The 24,980-nt window shown below is 44.2% G+C and overlaps 1 protein-coding gene across 3 annotated transcripts in view; it reads right to left on the reverse strand.

Moving 5' to 3' along the window:
- The window catches only part of si:dkey-191m6.4 (rho GTPase-activating protein 22), a 55,644-nt gene that overhangs the window by 24,664 nt on the left and 6,000 nt on the right, over positions 1-24,980 (reverse strand). Inside the window, exons 1-3 of one of the 3 annotated variants that reach the window (XM_056771386.1) lie at positions 19,542-19,690; positions 5,706-6,075; positions 1,858-1,945 (exon numbers count right to left, since the gene is read on the reverse strand). In XM_056771386.1, the coding sequence (XP_056627364.1) occupies positions 1,858-1,945; positions 5,706-6,075; positions 19,542-19,564 (481 nt within the window). In that variant the 5' untranslated portion in view covers positions 19,565-19,690. Of the gene's footprint in view, positions 1-1,857; positions 1,946-5,705; positions 6,076-6,779; positions 7,084-19,541; positions 19,742-24,980 lie in introns of those variants that run through there. The other 2 variants (XM_056771388.1, XM_056771387.1) reach the window with 2 other exon arrangements.

A 24,980-nucleotide genomic window follows, 5' to 3' on the forward strand; every position in this document is an offset into this window, starting at 1 on the left:
CCCTGGGTGAAACCTTTTATTTTGTTTATTGTGGATTTGTGCAATAAATGCCCCAGTGGGGTTGTTGTTATCACCCCTCCTGTCTGTGTCGTGTCTCTCACCCCGGTACACTGGTGGAGAATGCGGGCAAAGAGAGACCGACTCGGCAGGCGTTCGTGTGGTACGTGTTTCCTGGGTCCATCGATGGACGGACACGCTCTCCTCATCAGCGTCCAACCCGGAGGAAACCGAGGACGACGAAGAGAGAGTGACAAAGGTATCGATGGCGCCAAGCGGAGGGACAATCCCAGCCAGCAGAAGATGCTGTGGAGCCGACCGAGAGCGCGGTCCAGGTACCAGATAGTGCCGCCCAGCTGCCCGACAGAGCTACCCAGCCGCCAGAGACCGCTACTCAGCCTCCCGACCGAGCTACTCAGCCGACAGGAGATGCGGCCCAGCCGTCATGGAGCGCTGCACAGGTGGGAGTCCCGTTCGGATGCCAGCCGGCAAAGTGTACCAGGAGTGTGCCAGCCGGCGATCCAGTTCCGTCCTCCAGCCGGCCTTTCCAGTCCGTCTTCCAGTCGGTATGGGTCGGACTATAAGGCGATATTTTCCCTCCCACCCCTACTATCGTCCCGAGGTTCCTGTAGGAGCTGCCCGGTTACCAGGTCGACGCTTGGGGGGGAAATGTGGCGAGGCGCCGACCGAGGATCAGCGTCGCCCTGGAAACGGCCCGGCAGCTAACGCTGATTGCGTCCAGCTGACGCTGATTAGCTGCCGGGCATAAAAGAAGCGTGCTCACACCACTAAGAGTCCTTGGTTAGTCGCACCCACCGCTGTCCTCGTTTGACCCCCAGCGCGAGAGAGTGAGAGGACAGCGAGGGAGACACGAGCGTGAACGACCTAACTGCACGAGCGCGGACTTTATGTTACGAGCACCCTGGGTGAAACCTTTTATTTTGTTTATTGTGGATTTGTGCAATAAATGCCCCAGTGGGGTTGTTGTTATCACCCCTCCTGTCTGTGTCGTGTCTCTCACCCCGGTACATTTCTATACTCAAAAGAGAGAAAGAGAACATTTAAAAAGCAGTTAATATTTTACTGTTAGATTATTTAGTTTCCCGCACTAATGAACATGGGCAAGGCCTCTTAAAGGGTGCTGAGTGTGATCTATCTTCTAATAAATATTTGTTGCGTGTAAGACAGCGCATAAAGTAAGGCTATCATTTATTAGCTTATTTTGCTATAAAATGAAACCTAGACATATGATTGCTTGAAGATGTTTCCTGTGTGCTCTAATGTACTCCACATAACATGGTTCTTGTCAGGAAATAAACAAGCTTGATGGAACCAGATTCTCTCCTTCCCTGATCTGCTGAGAAAATTCTAAATAAACCCATTTATTAATTTGATTTGATTAATTAAAGAGTGATCCAAGCACAGAACGAAATTTAGAATTCATCAAAAACCTTAAGTTTAACACTTACAAACCCAATGGATTTGGCGCATTTAAGGCTGACTGAAGTTACCTTAGCAGAAGGTGCCTAATGGTTTACTGTGCACAGCTGTAATCTGATAGCCTGTTTACACCCATTCTATTATATAAAACAAAAACTCCAATCACACTGATTCTGACCACATATCTTTAAGTGCACCTCCCCCTTTTGAGCTCTGTGTGGTGTCATGCCGCTGTGTCATATTTAATTGACAAAAATAATCCCAACAAAAATATTCTATAAATCTGAACGATCAAGATCACGTGAAAGACCATGTGAAATACGGGTCAAAACACTCTTTATTATTATGAAAATATTTTGACCTTTAAATGGGTCATTCTTACATCAAAAGGGTACAGTTAAGATTCTAAGATCTGCTCACCTGGCACAATCTCAAAAAGGTGTCGACCCGGCTCTTCTGGATTGGTTGTCAGCTCATTCACTTGGCTGCCTTTCAATGGGATGCAGCCCTACAGAGATGAATAGTCACAGTAAAGTATCACTTAACCTTCGATGACCTACAAAATCAATTAAACCCAAATACTTTGCACAAAACATTTAATTCTTTAATCTTCATCAAACCTTTTAGCCTTGTGGAAATCCAGAATCATGAAACATTTGGGGATTTTAAATCTTCTAGGTTAACTTTGTTCTAACAAGGTTCGTTGTGAAGGAAGAAAGGAGGCAGGGTCGGTTTGGCTGGGAAGCACGTAAGTTTAATTCCGTATACACACAAAATAATAACACTTCCGGGTTCAACGACCCGTTTTCTCTGTCCGTTCTACAACTCTTCTGTTGATGAATCTTTCTGCTCGGGTATCTCCTGGACGCACCGTCTCTGTACTTCCCGAGTATCGTGTCTTCCCAGCCTGGTTCTCTCTCACTGTCTGCTTCCTCCTTCGAGCCTTAAATGCGTCTCCTCGCCAATTACTAGAACGAGAAGCAGGTGTTTTAAATATAGCGTTGATCTGGTTACTCACCGTCGTTCTCCCGACACGCCCCCCTGCCGCAGACCGCACTAAACCACGCCCCCTTTGCCACATACCCCCACCGCCCGACTCAGGCCGAGGCCCCATCCGGCCTGAAGCCTCGTCCCCCCCCTCCAGGAGAGAAAGTCGGCCACCGCCATCTGAGTCCCCGGCCTGTGGATCACCTGGAATTTAAATGGTTGCAAAGCAAGGTACCAACGAGTGATCCGCGCGTTGGTGTACTTCATGCGGTGGAGCCATTGGAGAGGCGCGTGGTTCGAACAGAGTGTGAACTCCCGCCCCAGGAGATAATACCGGAGGGTGAGGACCGCCCACCGAATCGCCAAACATTCCTTCTCGATGGTGCTGTACCTCATCTCAGTCCGAGACAGTTTGCGACTGATGTACAGCACCGGACGATCCTCCCCCTCAATCTCCTTCGATAGGACCGCGCCCACGCCCCTGTCCGAAGCATCAGTCTGCAACCAAAAAGGGAGTGCAAAATCGGGAGAGTGCAATAACGGCCCACCACATAGAGCAGCCTTCACCTGGGTAAACCCCTGCTGACACTGCTCCGTCCATTGGACGGTATCTGGTGCCCCCTTTTTAGTGAAGTCAGTCAGCGGGCTGGTGAGGTCTGAAAAGTTGTGAACATACCGTCTATAATATCCCGCCAGCCCCAGGAACTGGTGCACCCCCTTTTTGGTCTTGGGTCTCGGGGAGGTTGCAATCGCTGCCGTCTTATCAATTTGGGGACGCACCTCTCCTTGACCCAATTGGAAACCCAGATACCTTACCTCTACTCGCCCAACCGCACACTTCCTCGGGTTAGCCGTCAGCCCCGCCCTCCTCAGTGAACTCAGGATCGCTCTCAAGTGCTGCATATGCCGCTGCCAATCATTACTATATATGATGATGTCATCGAGGTAGGCTGCGGCATACGTCGCGTGGGGTCTGAGTATACGGTCCATGAGGCGCTGAAAGGTAGCAGGGGCTCCGAATAAACCGAACGGAAGTGAGACGAATTGGTGTAAACCGAACGGCGTAGTAAAGGCTGTTTTCTCCTTGGATAAGGGAGATAGAGGGATCTGCCAATATCCTTTCGTCAAATCCAATGTCGAATAAAAACGAGCCGTCCCTAGCCGGTCAAGTAATTTGTCAATTGGATATGCGTCAAATTTCGACACAGCATTCACCTTGCGATAGTCCACACAGAACCGGACCGAGCCGTCGGTCTTCGGTACTAAAACTATCGGGCTAGCCCAGTCACTATTGGACTCTTCTATCACTCCCATGTCCAGCATAGCTTCTAATTCCTTCTGAACCACATTTTTTTGTGTTCAGGTAACCTATATGGGCGACTGCGCACTACCGCACCCGGTTTTGTCTCAATGTGGTGCTCTATGAGATTTGTGCAGCCGGGCAGGGGCGAGAAAACCTCTGCAAACTCTGCCTGTAACTTCACAACATCCGTAAGCTGGGAGGACGAGAGATGATCTCCCCCTGGAGCCAGAGCGAGAGATTGCACTTTGATATTCGCTTCTGGCCCGAGATCGTCTACTCTACTCACTGTCGTCGCCAGCATCAGGGTGTTCGCCTCACTCCATTTTTTTAGGAGGTTGAGGTGATAAATCTGATGAGCCCCGCTCCTGTCCGATCGTTCTACCTCATAATTGAGATCTCCTATTCGTCGTGTGACCTCAAATGGTGCTTGCCTCTTGGTGAGTAGTTTAGAACTGGACGTTGGCAGTAATACAAGCACTTTCTCTCCCGGTGAAAATTTACGTAGCCTGGCGCCTCTGTTATAATGTCGGCTCTGTCTATCCTGTGCCTGTAGCAAATTCTCCATAGAGAGCCGCCCTAGTGTATGGAGTTTTGCTCGCAGGTCCAGGACATACTGAATTTGGTTTTTGCTCGCGGAAGGCCCGTCCTCCCAAGCTTCTCTTAGGACATCTAACACCCCACAAGGCTGATGACCATAGAGAAGCTCGAAGGGGGAAAACCCCGTAGAGGCTTGGGGGACCTCGCGGACCGCAAATAACAGAGGTTCCAACCATTTATCCCAATTTTTGGCGTCTTCGTGTACGAATTTCCGGATCATGGTTTTTAACATACGATTAAAACGTTCAACCAGTCCGTCTGTTTGTGGGTGATAGACGCTGGTCCGAATCGTCTTAACCCCCAACAATCCATACAGTTCGCAGAGTGTCCGTGACATAAACGCCGTGCCTTGGTCTGTGAGAATCTCCTTAGGGATTCCCACACGGGAGATTAATCGAAACAGGGCGTCCGCAACACTGGTTGCTGAGATATTGCGCAACGCCACTGCCTCAGGATATCAGGTTGCATAGTCCACAATGACCAATGCAAATCGATGTCCTCGTGCAGAACGCTCTAACGGCCCGATCAGGTCCATACCAATCCGTTCGAAGGCGACCTGGATAAGAGCAAGCGGGCACAATGGTGCCCTTGGGGTGGCCGGTGGGTTTACCAGCTGGCATTCAGGACAAGACGCGCACCACCTGCGCACGTTCTCGTGAATGCCCGGCCAAAAAAAACGGACCGTTAGGCGATTTATAGTTGCGGATTGTCCCAGGTGACCCGCCATAGGATTACAATGAGCCGTCTGGAAAAGCATTTCCCGGCGGCTTTTCGGTATGAATAACTGGGTTGTATCCTGGTTTGACTGAGTGTCTTGGGTCACACGATATAACCAGTCTTTTAAAATAGCGAAATATGGGTAGGTCAGGGGTTGCGCAGGATGGAGGAGTTGTCCGTCGATGGTGCGGACCTGATCAAACGCATGTTTAAGTGTCTCGTCCTGAGACTGCTCCAGAGGAAAATCATCGCCCTGAGAGAGAATTCTTCTCTCCACAGCGCTCCGTTCCTCTGGAGTTGTCGTCAGAGGTCCCGGCTCCGCTTCTCCCATCTGCGCCACCGCCCCTCCCCATTGCATTTGGTTTTTCCCAGAAACATCCGCACATAGATGTCCCAATAATGTTTGAAATAATGGCCAATTTGTCCCCAAAATTAGCGGATGTCGGAGGTGCTCGTTAACAGCCACCTCTACACTATGTTTTTGTCCCCTGAATTGTATGGTCAAGGGCACCAAAGGGTAGTTCACCACGTCCCTGTGTACGCACCTTACCTTAACCCTGTGGCTCGTATCCATTACCTCAAATTAAATCAGGCTTTGGTGAATTGAGGTTTGGTTACACCCTGAATCCACCAACGCCTGATGTATACCCCCCCTAATACTCACAGGTATTTGGTACAGCCCATCTTGACCGAGGGCAGCCTGAGGGTTGTCGGGAACCCGGATCATCATATCGACCTCCATCATAGGACATCGGTCGATAAAATGACCGGGGTCCCCACAACGCCAACAGGCCGGCCCAGGAGTCCCCGCCGCCCCAGCGGCAGGAAGCAGACCCCCGAATTGGCGAGGAGAGGCTGACGACAGGGAAGAGGTCTGTGGACCGTTGCCGGTCCGGTGGGGTTGTCCCTCCGGGGACCTTACAGCTCCGTATGGCCCCGCCTCTGGTGGGAACCGGGTTCTCGGGGCCGGCCGCGGATAGAAGTACCCCCTAGACCTGGGAAGGGGCACCGCTCTGGAAGAGGTTGAAGAGACCCTAGGAGGAGAGGAAGAGAGAGAAAGCGATGATGGAGTCGCGCCGACCCCAGGGCACGCCACCAATTGATCCTCCGCTAGTTGGATGGCCTGGGCCAACGTCGTCGGCCGGTGACACTGGACACACTGTGCGGTTTTCATGGGCAATCTTCCCACGAACTGCTCCAGCGTCACCTGGTCGACGATGGTATCTACTGTTGTGGCCCCGGCCATCAGCCATCTGCGGCAGGCATCCCGGAGCTGGTGAGCGAAGGCAAAAGGCTGGGCACGTTTCCCGAATTCCAGGGATCGGAACCGCTGCCGATGTTGCTCAGGACTCCGGCCTACCCGTTGGAGGATTGCCTTCTTGAGGTCCGCGTAGTTCAGCAGATTCGCCACCGGAAGCTGTTGGGCGGCCATCTGGGCTTCTCCAGACAGTAGTGGGATGAGGCGGGCGGCCCAAGCGTCCGGCTGCCATCCGGATAGTTCCGCGGACCTCTCGAATAGATCCAAGAAGGCTTCCGGCTCGTCATGGGTCCCCATCTTATGCAGCGGTACCGTCCCGGATGCAGCCGATGGAGATGAGCCTCTCTCCTGGCTCAACCAGCTCCGGAATGACTCGCGGTCCTCCTGTTGGGTCTGTAGAAGAGCCTGGAACCATAGTTCGTGATCCTCCCAAAGTTTCATCAGGGCCTGATGATGTTCCTGGTGGAGTGATGTTATTACCTCCACAAATGGCGATCCTGGCGGGGACTGCATGGTGGCGGCTGACTCCTTTCTTCCCGGGTTTCGGCACCAGTGTAACAAGGTTCGTTGTGAAGGAGGCGGGGTCGGTTTGGCTGGGAAGCACGTAAGTTTAATTCCGTATACACACAAAATAATAACACTTCCGGGTTCAACGACCCGTTTTCTCTGTCCGTTCTACAACTCTTCTGTTGATGAATCTTTCTGCTCGGGTATCTCCTGGACGCACCGTCTCTGTACCTCCCGAGTATCGTGTCTTCCCAGCCTGGTTCTCTCTCACTGTCTGCTTCCTCCTTCGAGCCTTAAATGCGTCTCCTCGCCAATTACTAGAACGAGAAGCAGGTGTTTTCAATATATCGTTGATCTGCTTACTCACCGTCGTTCTCTCGACACGCCCCCCTGCCGCAGACCGCGCTAAACCACGCCCCCTTGCCACATTTGTAATTAACTTTTTCATTTATTTTAGTAAAACAATTAACAATTTAATAAAATGTGGCGATTTACTCACCAGGGCAAAAAAATTATAAATATAAAAACCCTAAACCTTAGCTAAATCTATCTGGCAATATTCAAGATTAATTTTATTAATTTTGAACACATTGCCAGATTTTTTTATATATATAATATCGAATAGAAAACAAAACAATGGATAAATAGTAGTGGTGGGCCGTTAACGCAGTGAGACTCTTATCGCGCGATAAAAAAAATGTCGCCGTTAATCTATTCTCAAAGTTGGGTTGGGAGCTGGGTCTATACTACGCAAGCTATGATGACTTTCACCTTGATATTTTAGCGCGGATGTATACCAGCTTAACTGCACTGTACGGGGCGAGAACGAGATTTTTCAACTCGCGTGATTCGCGTCATTCGCGGAAGCAGAAGCCGACTCATCATCTCATAACCAGGGCTTCATTCGCGCAATTCGCGCAGCAAGTAGGTCTATTGCCTCTTTGCATTAACATGTAAATCACTCGCGCTTGACACGCCATTCGCGTTTGGTCTGAACACAACATAACGTTACTGTGAAATTACCGCATCAAACGTGACGTGCTAACATGGATGCAGCTATGAAGCCGCCGGGTTTGCTTCAGGGAATATTAATTTTTAAGAAGCTTCCCAATAGAAACATCGCAAGACTAAGGTTGTTTGCACCTTGTGCAATGCGGAATTGGTTTAAAAAAAAAACACTTTCTCTCAACAGGTAGTGGTCTAGCTTTAGTTGAAACCAGTAACTTTGTATTGAGATCTAATGTATTATGGCTCCTGTATGACATATCGCTTGTTGCTCCCTCACTCTTTGCAAGTCGCTTTGGATAAAAGCGTCTGCTAAATGAATAAATGTAAATGTACTGTAGGAGCTCTTCCAGTCTCAAGTACCACCTGAACGGAAATCATCCCTTAGCTATTGCGGAAGTAAACACAAGTTCATCTTATTGAACATAATTTAATTTTCATCACCAATTATCATAGTAGAACAGCTTTCTCAAGCAGTTTGTGATGCATTTTGGAAACAGGAGATAAGCCCCTGGTCTTATGCGCCACCTGGCTTGAGAAACCCGTTCTCAAATACTTACTTTTAGTCATTATTTGGGTAGCACACATATTCTGAATGCCTTCGGCAGAATTCAAATGAGCCATTTTAATCTAGATTAATCTAGATTAATTTTGGAATTAGTCTAGATTAATCTAGATTAAAAAAATTAATCTATGCCCACCACTAATAAATAGTTATTTTTATTCATCAAAACAACTTTGAGCTTTTATTAAGAATAAGAAACTAACCCTGAAAATAACAGAATAAAATGTTATAAATACAATACAGTTAAATATTATTGATTATGATAATGATAAAAAAGGAATAGCTAACTTAATAAATCTAATACAAATCAAGAGTAAATATTTCTGTAATCTTTAAGGTCCTATTCTTTGGTTTATGGAGTGTCCAAAAAGATTACGTACATACAAGGTCTAAAAACACATTTTCTTCACAATTTTCTAATAATAGGCAGTTATTATTACCTTAATTCTTGACTGACTCTCAAATGATTTGTTCACCGATTCATCTATCTATTCCCCTCCTTTCTGTCAGTCTACTCTCATATGATTAGTCAGATGGTCTAGTCTACTGTGATTGGTCTACCGTGTGCAGTTATTTTTAAGCCAATAAACTATTGTTAAAAATAAAAATTTGTTATTCATTCACTTTCGGCTTTACAACTTGGCAGACTGCTTACATTCACACACGGCAACATTTAACACAGCATGAAATTTAATTTTAAGGACTTTTTAAGCTAACCACAACATGACTTTATACTCTAAGTCGCTTAAATGTTAGGGTTCATATTATAACAAATAGCCATTGGTAGATAAATAAAGAACAGCGTGAATGTTCTTTCACGTTTGCTCTTTGTCCGTCGCTCTACAACACGAAATGCTCTCTCATATTTCAAAAGATGCATTATCATGAGATCTTGCAATAGTGATCCCTACTAACTTTCAAGTCTCAATAGTAGGGCTACAGTTGCCATCTAGTGGTCAAGAATTGTAATTTCATTTTTATATATTTTGCTAAAATTATAGAAAAATAATTTCGTAGAATGTTATGTGACAGCAAATATAATATAAATGATGTATAATTCAAATGTTTTAAATGTTAACTTGATGATGTCATAACAAGCCATTTTGAAACCTTTTGTCTATACTCATTGCCGGTCTGAATCAGGGTTAAAGCCAAACCGTTGAAATTAGACAGAAAATTTCCTCTATTTTGTTGGTCAGACTAAAAGCAGATTGCACACAGCCCATCCATTCAGAACTAAATCGTGACTACAGCTCAACCATGTAAGGAAATGACACTTAATGATAAAGATGAATCCACAATCTCTACACTGACTGGACAATAATCCAGTCTTGACTATAAACTGGCTACAAATAGCAGCTCTGAATATGGCCCAATTCGGGGGCTGCGTTCTTTAAAGGCTGCATTTTCAGACCGATTGCGTCACAACAGCACGACTGAAGGCTGGTCATGCTGTCCCGATTCAAAGTTTGCTTCAAATGCAGCTCCAAAATGCGACCTTATTTCAGCGGGTTTTTAAGGATAGAACAAATATATCCTTCACAGCTTAGTCTGTCCCGAGATTCATTGCGCTCCTGTAACAGTTTGAAATTTCTAAATCTTCATTCTAAACTTTATTAAATAAAGTATGTAATTCACAAAAAAGGTCAATTTCAGTGTTTTAATAGTATTAAAACATTAAAATGTTGCTAATTAACAATATTGATGCATTATTGTATTTTAAATGTCTACGGTTGGTTGTGAATTTATTATACTGTTGGTCTGTTTAAATCTACATTAATTTTCTCTAAAATAAAATATAATTTTTATGGCTCTGTATTTGTTTAAAAAGTCAGAAATGTCTCTGCTGTGTCCAGCTACTGTCACCACGCAAACTGAGCAGCAGGTGACGCAATTAGGAAATCCACTGTGAGGCAAGACAGTCTCATTTCAGTCCAGTTTTTGGACTTTTGAGGGTGCGTGCTTAGAAGAACAAGTCCTCGTTTTTAAGTCTGTGACCTTAGAATGGCTTAACCAACTGTCTGCTTGCCGTCTCGCGTTACAGAATACACAAAATATACAACATGTAATAATCCCTTCTTACAAACAACATAAAATAGAGACTGTGTCTGTCCCCCGGATTAGCAAACATAAGATATTGCGTAAACCTCTTGAAAGTAATTTAATAAACGTTAAACAAATCAAACATGAACAAAATACAGATAATCAGCTGTTACGACTCGGATTGCTTAATATTAGATCTCTCTCAAATAAAGCACTTTTTGTTAACGATTTGATAACCGATCATAAAATAGACATGCTTTGTTTGACAGAAACATGGCTAAAGCCAGATGATTTTATTACTCTAAATGAATCCGTTCCCAATGATTATTACTATAAACATGAGCCTCGTCTAAAAGGTAGAGGGGGAGGTGTCGCTGCACTTTACAAGAATTCTTTTATTACCTCTCAGAAGTCTAATTTTAAATACAATTCTTTTGAAGTCATGGTACTTCACGTATCGACACCTAATACTAAGGACAAAACATTTTTAAAATTTATTCTAGCTATTGTATATAGGCCTCCAGGGCACCACACAGATTTTATTAAAGATTTTGGTGGGTTCTTATCAGAACTAGTACTGGCCGCAGATAGAGTCCTTGTCGTCGGTGACTTTAATATCCATGTAGACAATGATACAGATGCCTTGGGACTGGCTTTCAAAGACACTCTTAACTCCATGGGCGTTAGTCAACATGTGTCAGGACCCACTCACCTTCGTAATCTTACTTTAGATTTAATACTTTCTTATGGTATAAATGTGGACGATGTTAAAATCGTTCAGCAGAGTGAAGATATTTCGGATCATTATCTGATATTATGTTTGCTTCAATGGCCTACGGCTGCAAATCAAACTCCTTGTTACAAATATGGTAGAACGATTACTTCAACTACCAAAGATGCGTTTCTCGATAATCTGCCTGAATTGTCTAAAATATCTAGCATGAGTAAAAACTTTGACGATTTTGACACTACTATTGAAAATTTTAACTCTATTTTCTCGGAAATATTAGACACAGTTGCTCCTCTGCGTTTAAAGAAAATTAAAAATAGCAGCCCAACACCGTGGTATAATGAACACACTCAGACTCTAAAAAAAAGCATCCCGTAAAATGGAGCGCAACTTTAAGAAAACGAATTTAGAGGTATTTCGTATAGCATGGAAGGATAGTACTCAAAATTACAGGAATGCAATAAAAATGTCTAGATCCGCCTACTTTTCAACACTAATAGAGGAAAACCATCACAACCCTAGGTTCTTATTTAACACTGTGGCTAAATTAACAAAGAATAAGTCGTCATCGACGTCAGATTCTGATTATCAGCATAACAGTGATGAATTTATGAACTAATTCACGAGTAAAATCAAAGATATAAGAGAAAAAAATTATAACAATGCAACCTGTAGTGAAATCCGCTGAACAAACTAACTACAGCACCCCTAAGGAGAAATTGCAATTATTTTCTACAGTAGATCACGATGAACTGTCTAAAATCATTAGATCATCTAAATCATCAACATGCATGCTAGACCCTATACCTACAAAACTACTGAAAGAAATGCTCCCAGAAATTATAGATCCTCTTCTTAGTATTATTAACTCATCTCTGACATTAGGACATGTGCCTAAAGCATTTAAGGTGGCTGTTATAAGGCCCCTTTTAAAAAAAACCAAACTCGACCCTAAAGAACTAGGGAATTACAGGCCTATATCGAATTTACCTTTTATATCTAAAGTTCTGGAAAAAGTAGTTTCAACTCAATTATGCTCCTTCCTCCAAAGGAATGACATTAATGATGAATTCCAGTCTGGATTTCGAGCATGTCGCAGTACAGAGACTGCTTTGATCAGAGTTACAAATGATCTGCTTTTAGCGTCTGGCCGTGGCTGTATTTCGTTATTGGTGCTGCTAGACCTCAGTGCTGCATTTGACACCATTGACCACAGCATACTTCTACATAGACTCGAAAATTACGTCGGCATTAACGGAATAGCATTGAAATGGTTTAAGTCTTATTTATCCGACCGTTTTCAATTTGTAGCAATAAACAATGAGGTGTCCCGCAAATCACAAGTCCAGTACGGTGTACCACAGGGCTCAGTCTTGGGACCCCTGCTCTTCGCATTATACATGCTACCTCTAGGAGATATAATAAAGCGACACGGAATTAGCTTTCACTGTTATGCTGATGATACTCAACTTTATATTTCCTCGATGCCTCATGAAACCCAGCAGTTTCATCGAATAAAGGATTGCATAGGTGACTTAAAAATGTGGATGAGTAACAATTTTTTACTACTAAACTCGGACAAAACAGAAGTGTTACTTACTGGACCGAAAACTGCAATGTGTAACAACCAAGAATACTGCTTAACGATTGACGGATGCTCCATAAAATCCTTGTCATCAGCTAAGAATCTTGGTGTTGTATTCGATAGTACTCTGTCATTTGAAAGCCATGTCGCCAACACCTGTAAAATTGCATTTTTCCAATTTAAGAATATATCTAAATTACGTCATATGCTGTCACTGTCAGATGCAGAGAAATTAATTCATGCATTCATGACATCAAGACTAGATTACTGTAATGCACTTCTAGGTGGTTGCCCTGCGGGCCTATTACAAAAACTGCAACTGGTTCAAAACGCGGCAGCTCGAGTTCTTACTCGTACAAAAAAGTATGAGCATATAACCCCGGTTCTGTCAACCTTGCACTGGTTACCTATAAAGCATCGCATTAACTTTAAGATCTTGCTTATTACCTATAAAGCCCTACATGGTCTAGCGCCGCAGTATTTGAATGAACTTCTATTGTATTACAGACCTCCACGTACATTACGCTCTAAGGGGTCCTGTCAGTTGGTAATACCTAGAATTTCAAAATCAAGTGCAAGTGGTAGATCCTTTTCTTATCTAGCGCCTAAACTTTGGAATATTCTTCCCTGCACGGTCCGGGAGGCAGACACACTCTGTCAGTTTAAATCTAGACTAAAGACTCATCTTTTTAATCTTGCATACACTAAACCTCCATAATATTAATCCTCAGAGGATTTAGGCTGCATTATTTAGATCAACCGGAACCAGGAACACATCCAACAACAAATGATGTACTTGTTGCATCAAAGAGTGCAGAACAGTACTCTACTCTCAGCCAGTCTTGTCTCTTTGTTCCAAGGTTACCGCAGGATGCAGTTCATGCCCAGACCTGATGGCAGAGCTGAGAATGGGAAGCGGTGACCTGACAAGTGCTAAGAGGATAGAGCTGGATAAAGGACGCGACAACTTTGTTTTTCCTACAACATTTCAAATGCTATTAGATTGTTAATGATAATCTTTAATCCTTGATTTTTATATTTTTACTAAGCCTTGTTGTGCAAGCACTGTTGAGCTTGTGCAGAGGCAGCAGCTTTTGCCAGAGGGGAACTGGAATCCCCTGGTTGGGCCTGGGTTCCCCTGAGGTTTTTTTTCTCAATGGGAGTTTTGGGTTCCTCACCACCGTTTGCATATTGTTTTGCACTATCTGCCTGGCCGGGGGGGCTCCTTTAGAATTCATACTTGTATTAAATGTGTCTCATGTACAGCTGCTTTGTAACAATGAAAATTGTAAAAAGCGCTATATAAATAAAGTTGAGTTGAGTTGAGTTGAGAAGGTTGCAGCCCCCGAATTGGGACACCGCTTATGAACTAAATCGTGGCTAGGCACATGCTACGAATATAACATGTCAAAGAAATGAAACTAGGCACATTTTAATCATCACTTACATGATGGAATATCAATCATCAAGTTATTTGGGCAACAAACGACATGTTACCAAATTTAAGATTATTTTGTCAAGAAGTTAGTTATTAATTGCCAGACTATATCTCATATATAATTAACAGAGATGGTGAAATAACAGCTAGTGCTTGCCGGGGGGAAACTAGTGCATCATTTTGCACTGATAAATATTTTTTGTAGTGTTTTCTGATGTCCACAGTCAACATTTAAGGACAGTCAACACATTCAAGGACATTTTAGAGCACTTCATGCTTTCTTCAGATGACAAGGTTTATGGAGATGCTGATTTCATTTTCCAGCAGGACTTGGCACCTGCCCACATTGCCAAAGGTACCAAAAGCTGGTTCAATAGCCATGGTTGTACTGTGATTGGCCCACAGACCCCCCTGACCTGAATCTATGGGGTATTGTCAAGAAGAAGATGAGAGACACCAGATCCAACAATGCAGTTGACCTGAAGGCCGCTTTCGTAAGCAATCAGTGCCTCCATTACACATGAGCAGCGCCACAGGCTGATTGCCTCCATGCCACGCCACGCCACATTGATGCAGAAATTCATGCAAAAGGAGGCCCAACCAAATATTGAGTTCATAGAAATGAAAATACTTTTCAGAATCCTGAGATTTCTGTTTAAAATATCCTTGTTTTATTGATCTTATGAAATATTAAAATTTTCTGAGACACTGAATTTTGGGTTCCCTTTCTGTCTGTCTCTCAACGTTGTGTCTAACCGAAAGATGGATTCGCCCTTGAGAACCTATCACTTCGACTGATTTTGAAACAGGCCAATGAAATTGGCGAATTAAATTTGCATGCCGGACTCCGCCCCCGGATATCTGGGTATAAAAGGGAGATGGCGCGCTGCATTCATTCAACTTTTGTCCCTTCCTTCAGCGACTTCCCCTGGGGGTCTCGCTGGTTCCAGAGGTGTTCAAAAAATTTCTAAAATAGCCAAATTTCTCCAGTGTAACATGTCCCGCTGTTCTCGTGGGTGTAGTACCCTCATTGAGGAGGGGGACGGACACAATGTCTGCCTCAAGTGTTTGGGCATTCAGCACGCTGAGGCAGCATTTGTGGACACATCTTGTTCACACTGCGGGCGGTTGGTGATTCAGACGTTGCGGTCACGGTTGGCTGTCTTCTTCCGAGAAACAGCCACCATCTCGCCTGCTTCCCGGGCAGTGACAACATGGGAGAACGAGCTCAGGAAGAAGCAGACGTCGAGATGTCAGCCATGCTGTCCCAGCCCGCCGTGAGCATTAGATTGCAGTGCACTGCAATGCCTCTCCCCCAACATTCGCGGTTGGACACATGGTACTTGGGTTCTGAGCACGACTCCAAGCCGAGCCCAGCCCCGGTTCCATTCTTCCCGGAGGTGCATGACGAACTGAGTAAGACCTAGATCGCCCCCTTTTCGGCTCGGTCAAACCGGTTCGTGCATCCTTTAGTCCCTCGATGGTAGGGCAGCTAGAGGCTATGTTGACATGCAGTCGCGGGGCACCTGTGCCCGCAGACGGCGGCCACCTGGAGAGGTCGACCCAGACTCCCGTCCCGGGCATGTAGGACTTTGTTATCCCTGGTGTCGAAGGCTTATAGCTGCCACCTCTCTCCACTCCATGGCCATACTGTAGGTCCACCAGGCCAAGGCGTTGAAAGAGCTCCAAGAGGGTAAGACTGATCCAGGGCTAATGCAGGAACTCCGCACCGTCACCAACCTCGCCTCACAGGCAACCTAGGTGACCGCACAGGCCCTGAAACGGACGATGTCCAGACTTGTGGTCCAGGAGAGACACCTCTGGCTTAACCTAGTGCAGATGTGGGACGCAGAGAAGGTTCACTTCTCTCAGCAGTTCTCGATGGTGAAAAAGCAGACAGAGGCGATAAGCCACATCCCACACCGCCACGACTCGGCCTTCGAGATCCCTTGCAGCATCAACTCCCCAGCAGCCCCGGTCCTCTGCGACGCCAGCTCCGGCTCCAGTGCCCCCCCACCAGGTGGCTCCCTGGAAGGGGATGTCAAAGAGGAATCCTCCACCCCGTCAGCAGCCATCGCGGAAGATGAAGCGGTCCTGATGGGAAGACTCCAGGGAGATTACCACCATTGGGCCCGACCCCAGCAAGACATCACTGGTCAGTCGACCAGGGACGGTTCCTGCCTTGTCTCAACATCAGCTAGGTCCCACCGGGGGCCTAGCGCCCACATTCTCACAAATAGAGTTTCCAATCTCCCTGGGTGTTTTTAACAGCCGCGCTCACCCTCCTCGCGACTGCGTTCGCGATGAGGGTGACAGTTTTAATCCCGGAGGGTTCTTTATTACTTGAACAAAAATAGCATTTATTCAAAAATATGTAGGTGTGGGAAAATCTTCAAGTGTCCGTGGGAATCCTCCGTGGAAGAGTGATGCAGCCGTGGTCCGTGGCCGTGGATGAACTGTCTTTCCGGCTGGTTGTCAAGTACTCGTATCTTTTAGAGGAAAAACACAACAGAACACAGTCAGTATCTTGCATCTCGTGTGGAGTTGTAGCCCAACATTCTCTTCCCTTCTTCAAGGTTTTATGTCTTCCGGTAATAGGGGACAGGTGTTGACAATCAGCCGATGTGCGGCTTGATTTTCTCCATTGCCATGGCGACGCTGATTGGGCAATAGATGACTCGCCACAGTGGCATACACTCACCTCAGCTAACACAACTCGCCCGACGCCTCCTCCTGTGGAATCACCAGGTGATAGGCTCCCTGAGAGCCACATACATCCCAGGCGACCTGAACCAGACAGCCGACATGCTCTCTAGTCAGTCGACGCCTGGGGTAGAGTGGAGACTCCACCCCCGTGCAGTCCAGCTCATTTGGGTGCAGTTCGGGTAGGCCCAGGTAGACCTGTTTGCCTCCCCGGGGCCCCCCTTGGCATGGATGCTGTAGCACTAAGCTGGCTGCGGGACAAGCGAAAGTACGCCTTCCGCCCAGTGAGCCTCATCGCACAGAATCTGTGCAAGGTCAGGGAAGGGGAGCATCAAGTGCTACTAGTTTTGCCACACTGGCCCAACCAGAATTGCTTCTCAGAGACTAATGCTTCTGATAACAACTCCCCCCTGGCCGATTCCCCTGATGAAAAACCTGCTTTCTCAGGGGAAGGGCACGTTGTGGCATCCCAGACCAGGCCTCTGGAACCTCCATGTCTGGCCCCTGGACGGGCTATACGCCTATAAGTGGCACCTCTTCTCGTCCTGGTGCTCTTCTAGCAGAGAAGACCCACGGAGTTGCCCGATCGGGAACGTGTTGTCCCTTCTACAAGAGAAACTTGAGAATAACCTCTCCCCTTCCACACTGAAAGTGTATGTAGCTGTGATTGTCGCTCTTCACAACTCAGTGGCTGGAAAGTCTCTGGGACAGCACGACCTGATCATCAGTTTCCTTAAGGGCACGAGAAGGCGGAATGAGCCTCGCCTGCTCTCCATACCCTCTTGGGACCTTGACATGGTCCTGGCGGGCCTTAAGACGCGCCCCTTCGAGACCCTAAGAGACGCAGCTCTTCCTCAGGTCGTGATGAAGACCGTTCTCCTGATAGCGTTTGCCTCCATCAAGAGGGTAGGGGACCTACAGGCATTCTCCGTGCCCCTGATTTTCTAGAATTTAAGCCTGGCGACTTTCACGTGATCCTGAGACCCCAGCCTGGCTACGCGCCCAAAATTCCCACCACTCCTTTTCAGGACCAGGAGGTGAAAATGCAGGTGCTCCCCAGTGGGGAGGAAGACCCAACCCCATCCGTGTTGTGTCTCCAAACAGAGCTGTCTCCAAACAGAGAGTAGCGCACTGGATTGTGGACGTGCCTGCAAAAGCACCTTCCCCCCCCATAGGTGGGTCAGTTTGCTACCTACCCCCATTCTTTCCCCCACAGGGCGAAGAACAGGCATTCTATCCATCACTAAGCAAGCACCTCCTGCGGGCGGGCTGGGCAGAGCAGCCCTGGCCCTTAGGCCGGGTACCTTATGAGGTATGCTCACATAGCTCTAACCCCATCTGTCGTTTCGACACAACGTCGAGAGACCGACAGAAAGGGAACGTATTGGTTACGATGTAACCTCAGTTCCCTGATGGAGGGAACGAGACATTTTGTCCTTATTGCCACAAAACATGCCATCCGCTGCAGCAGTCATGAGAGGCTCTCAGGTTCCTGAGAACTAAAGGTTAATGATTACAGCACGCCGTCTCCCTTTTATACCCGGATATCCGGAGGTGGAGTCCAGCATGCGAATTTCATTCACCAATTTCATTGGCCTATTTCAAAACCAGTCGAAGTGATAGGTTCTAAAGGGCGAACCCCATCTGTCGGTTCGACACAACGTCTCATTACCTCCATCATGGGAACTTAGGTTACATCCGTAACCATGACGTTTTTATGATCTGTTAGCCATAATCATCAAAATTTTAAGAAATAAAGGCTTTAAATATTTCACTCTATGTGTAATGAATCTATATAACATATGGTTTTCACTTTCTAAAAGGAGTGACAGAATATCGAGAAAAAGGTCAATATATTTTAATTTATTAAGATGTACCTGTATAAAATAAAGTGTTTGTTCTATTATTTATATATTTGGTAGAAATTGTGTCTGCTCACTGTTATTATAAAGCACAGTCTTCACTGTTTTATTTTATCTCTGCGTGTGATTTCCAGTGAGATTTGCCAACACAACCCTTTCACTGTGAATCTCATTGATTAAAGGCGGAAAATTGGGTGGGATTGACATTTTCACACACATCCTGACCAGCAAAGCACGGGCACAGGTTGAGCATGGGAACAGTCTCTTCTGAGGGACACTGTCAAAACCTGTTAAAATCTATGTGTACGCTTGGACTGTTGCGGCAAAGTGAAACAAACAGTTTTCTGTTGCTCAGTGGTTAGAGCATGGCGTTAGCAGTACCAAGATCATTGGATCAATCCCAGGGGATTACACATTGTCACAAACAAATGTATATTACAGTGTCTCCACTCTGTATATTACTTTATACAAGTGTCTGTATAAATGCAAAAATGTCCGTAAATGTAATGGGGAAAAATTGAAAAAAATTGAAAAACTCATACAGCAAAAGCACATTTGCTGTACCATAAAAAACACATTATATTTAGGAAACTTAACAAAGTAGCAGCCTTTGGACAAATGTTTATTTAGTCTTTAGTGTTTTTTACTGGTGCAATGTAGAAGTAATTGTTTTGTGGCAGTAGTACATCTTCATCTCATCTTAGAATTGGAGCTAAACTCTGCTGTAATGTGGGATTCCAGGAACAAATTTGCACACCCCTCTTCCAGAAAGAACTGCATTTAAATCTCTTTAGCTGTACATACCTGGGGTTTAGTCTCTTCCTCATCCTTGTAGAAGTAGAGGTGGTCAGCACACAACACAAACCAGCGTAGTTGCCAGTTTTTCATGATGCTCCTTTGCTTTTTCAGCCAGCCAGCCTTCAGTTCCCCATCTTGGAGACCTGGTGAAGTGGGCCGACAAGAGCCACGGGTTGCCTCACCCATCACCATACTCTTGGACCTGGCTGCAGGTGACAAGCCAAGACATATGTGTCAGTGATATCAACAATATTAATTATTTTATCAAATTTAATGACAATTACTTTTAGAGGCATAGAGGAAAATAATCATCCAAATAACTCACAAAAGCCATCCAAAATACTTATAAACAACTTTTAATGTGGATTTCACTTTTGGGAAATGAATAGACTTTGATCAAAAGCTGTTTTGAATACTTCATAATTTACAACTTGGAGAGCTTCTCCAACACAGGCCACTGGCAAGCGTTGGTGCCTCCAGGCTCAAGGATGGGGTATGACCAAATCTATGCCATAATAAATTATTTATAGGAATAAGTTCACCACACACAGTCATCTTATGCCTTTGTGATGTTATACACTTATGAATGCTGATGTTATTGATGTAAGGATGAATGAGATATATTTTGATATATCTAATTCACTGTAAATAAAAATGGAACAGTTTAAATAAAAATGCACAGGGAAATGACAAAATTCCACTCTAGCCCTAAATTGCCCTCCTGAAATCACATCCCTTTGAATTAATGCAGCCTTTACATGTACTGATTCCTCTATAAAAGCAAATATGACATTTTAGTCAATGAGATGGTCTCTGGCATTTGAAAGCCACGTCGCCAACACCTGTAAAATTGCGTTTTTCCATCTGAAACATGTATCTAAACTACGTCATATGCTGTCACTGTCAGATGCAGAGAAGTTAATTCATATATTCATGACATCAAGGCTAGATTACTGTAATGTACTGTTAGGTGGTTGCCGGGCAGGCTTATTACAAAAACTCAAAATGGTCCAAAACGGCAGCTCAAGTTATTACTTGGTTTAGCTACGCAGTATTTGAGTGAACTTCTACTGTATTACAGTCCTTCTCGTGAATTACGCTATCAGGCATCCTGTCAGTTGGTAATACCTAGAATTTCAAAATCAAGTGCAGGTGGTAGATCCTTTACTTATCTAGCGCCTAAACTTTGGAATATTCTTCCCTGCACTGTCCGGGAGGCAGACACACTCTGTCAGTTTAAATCTAGACCAAAGATGCATCTTTTTAATCTTGCATACGCTACACTTCCAAAATATAAATCCTCAGAGGGTTTAGGCTGCTTTATTTAGATCAACCGGAACCAGGAACACTTCCAAAAACAACTGATGTACTTGTTGCATCAAAGAGTGGAGAACAGTACTCCTCTCAGCCAGTCTTTAATTTTTCATTTAGCCTTGTCGTGTAAGCACTGTTGATTTTGTGCAGAGGCAGCAGCTTTTGCCAGGGGGGAACTGGCATCCCCTGGTTGGGCCTGGTTTCTCCTGAGTTTTTTTTTCTTGATTAGAGTTTTGGGTTCCTCGCCACCGTTTGCATACTGTTTTGCAATCTGATCTAATGCACCCGCTTCTCTCACGAGCATCCCGGATCCTGATGTCGCGGGGATCTTTGCTTTCCAAGTTCAAAACAGTTATAACACAAAGAGAAGAGATATGTTGTGTTTTTAATTCATGGTTCATCCATCCCAAAGTTTAAAGTTATTATGTATGAATGACGCATAACATAGATCGCTTCCAGTGCTTGAATCTAATAACGTTACACTCAGCGAGTACCGTCTCCGGCAAAATGCAAGACCAAGAATAAACATGACATAATAGCGAAATCATGACACCACAGTCTATTATCTAGTGATTAAAAAGAATATTGAAAACATTGCAACGAGTAACGTCCTGACTGTTCCTGGACAACCGCATGCTGGATGGAGATTGACAGATCTGACAGACCAGCGGAGGTCAGAGTTTTTTAATTATGCTTTATTGGTTTATTGGGATCGGTGCATCCATATGTGCAACACTTAACTCAAGGGAAGTCTACCCAGAATTGATAGTACTAACTCAAATCAGCTGTTCTGAAACCAAAAACTCAAAGTTTCACATCTCTGTGTTAAACACCTCAGAGTTGAAATTTTAACTCCTTGTTGGTTGAACCTCCTTATTAAAACAGGCCCCTGAAGGCGATGTTTATCCTGTACAAAGACAATGATGAGGAATGGAGGGCCATCTCCAGCAGAGATTGAAACTCGAGTCCACGACTTGGACTCGAGTCACACTTAACTTACAATAACCGAGACTTGTGACTTGACTTGGACTCGTGGACAGCTGACTGGGGACTTGACTTGGACTTGTGACCTATGAGACTCGTATAAAATGCAAGTCATATTGGTAGATTATATCATGCACATTCTCCCTTTACTTCCCAACATGACAGCATATAACACATTTTTCTATTAATTCCCGATCCATATATGGAGTAAAATGAATGTAGCATTAACCGTAGTGCAATGCTGACATTGTGTTGCTCTGTTTCTCTGCATACTGTACATACAGTTAATCTGTCAAAAGAAGTGAGTGGTTTCCATTCGTCTAACATAATTTTGAATAGCAGCAGGTTTATAAGGCTGCATTTACAGTTTAAAATCATGATTATTTGTACACTGTAATACCAAGATCAGAATAGATCTGAATTTTTAAAAAGTTTATTGTGATCGTTATTATTCATTTAGGGGCGGTTTCCCAGAAAGGGCTTAAGCCTAGTCCTAGACTAATGAAATTTTTTGAGATGTCTTGATCGAAAACAACTTGCACTGACATAACATAAAAATATGAGTGTGATTATTTTGTCTCAAGATGCAGGACTGTAAATTTGTTTGTAAAGTACGTTTTTTAAATTCATTTAAATAGCCTAATTTAACCAAAGCCTAGTCCTGATTTAAGATAGTCCTTGTCTGGGAAACTGCCCCTTAATGTTTAAAAAGTTATTGCAGTGTTACTCTAATGTTGCTCGCGAAATCCACATTCCTGCCGAGGTTAGCCCTGACCCAAATAAAACACACCCGAACAAGCGTAATCGAGGTCTTAATGCAGCGCTGCGCAGATTGATTGTGTTAAGTAACGCGATAGTATACTTTCCAATCGCTCTCGCAATACTTCATTGTCATATGCCGATTAATCTGCACTGTGCAACATAAAGACATTGATTACGCTTGTTCTGGTGTTTTTTATTTGGGTTGGGGCTAAACTCAGCAGGAAAGTAGATCTCGCGAGCCAGATTTGAGAAACACTGTGTTAGTGGAATTTAGTAGTATACATTGTTTTCTGTTTAGTTTCTATTTACCCACTATTGTATTGATGTTGTGACAATCACCAGCTGGAGTGCCCTCTCCGATCAACTAGAGGGCACTCCCCTCATCACCCAAACTGTCATTGTACACTACATTTCCCTTAACCCTTTGATGGACTCATTATGTTGATCATCCTCACCTGTTACTAGTCTATCTTGTCACATCTGTCTACATAAGCCTGGTCTGTTCTTTCATCATTGCGAAGTCTTTATTTATTTTATTTTTTTACATTGCATTTCTGAGCATTCTCGTCTATTGAATTACTTGTGTTTGACCTTGGATTGTATATTGTTAGTGAATCTCAATTGCCTGCCCCGACCATCGCCTGCGACCTCCTCTTTGCCTGTTTGCTGTCTCGGGGCAATTCGTAACAGATGACTTCGCCATAAAATGGATATAGCAGCCGAATTCGAACACCGAACAGCTGCAGCAGGTATTTATGCTGATTCACTGAAGAATTATGCTCAATTTATCAAGCGTCTTCAGTCGTCATGGCCACCAAGCCAGCTTCTCCAGTCGTCTTGGCCACCCAGCCTGCGTCTCCAGTCGTATGGTAGCCAGCACAGAACCCGTTCGCAAGATGGCCGCCAGCCCGGAAGCTGTTCGCAAGATGGCTGCCAGTCCAGAGCCAGCTTGCAATATGTTTTGTTCTAGGTACAGGTCTATGATTTCTCTGATTTCAAGCCTGGCAGACACTGTAGTTTGTAAAACTTCTAAATTTATGTGGTAAGACAAGAATATAATGTTAAAGAGTAAGTTTCATATGATTTTTAAGGTCCTACTTTGGTTTATGGAGTCTCCAAAAACAAGTTTATGTACTTAGGTGTAAAAACACGATTATGTCGTAATAAAAAGCAGTTATTTTTACCTTACTTTTTGACTGACACTCAAATGATTCATTCTGCGATTCATCCGTCTAATCCACTATTCTCCGCTAGGCTAGTGTCATGTGCTTGGTCAGATGGTGTAGTCTGTTGTAATTGGTCAAAAGCATTCAGCATATGCCGCAAACAGAACGCTATCATCATTACGGGAGTCTGCTTTGATAGGTCAAACGCGTTCATCTTGTGTCGCAATGGAACGCCTACCATCACTACTGGATTATGGTTTACAGTTGGTTGGATATTATAAACAGTAAATAGATGGCCGGCATTTTACCCTACCAGTTTGAGCCAAAGTCTTACGAAGGAACATCCGAAGACGATAGTATATAATAGATTGACGACAATAGATTAAACACTTAAATAAGCAGAGTTCATAGCTAGATAAAAAAACTGTAATACCCCAGAAATAACGGTACATGTTAACGTTAACGTTATATGCATTAGCTAAACACAGACATATGGTACACAAATATTTCTTGAAGTTAAGACAAAAATAAATAGTCCCATTTTTGCAGGTTGTGATTCGGTTGAAATAAAGTTGGTATTGCCCCCTACTTCAAAGATAGTCGTTTAACATAGGTTCTAGACATGATGCACACGAATGAGCGACAGTGTTTGGGGAGGAGAGTGATGTTTTCCCGGCAGTCCCAACAAAACGTGGGGACAATATTTTAGTGACGTAGATACACTGTGGTTAGAGACTCTGACTAGGTCACGTCTCGTATGTGTGTTTCAGATTCGACTCCTTTTTTACAAGCCATTAACTTTATTCTCCTTCGGACCTAAAACTTGGTAGACTGCTTACTTTCGAACACTGCTACATAACAGACTGCATGAAATGTAATTTTCTTGATCTAATGTTATTTACTCTTTAAGCCCTAACATAATGTTTATTCATCTCTGTCAATAAATATCTGCTTAAAATCCTCTATATTGTGTTGAAGTCTTTGATTATTTATGTCATGTTCTACATTATATATAAAATATGTTATTGTGATGTACAGTGCTGTGTTGAGTTTTATAATCATTATACTGTGCTTTAAACATATTTGAAAAGAGAATTTCTCCAATTATGCATACAATTTTATCTTTAACGCACAGAGTAAATCACAAATTAATTTAATCCTCCATGTGTGGCATGAGAACTGTTTTAATTAAATTAAATTAAAAGATTTTAACAACGTG

Source organism: Triplophysa dalaica, chromosome 17, assembly GCF_015846415.1.
Source record: "Triplophysa dalaica isolate WHDGS20190420 chromosome 17, ASM1584641v1, whole genome shotgun sequence".
Taxonomy (NCBI): domain Eukaryota; kingdom Metazoa; phylum Chordata; class Actinopteri; order Cypriniformes; family Nemacheilidae; genus Triplophysa; species Triplophysa dalaica.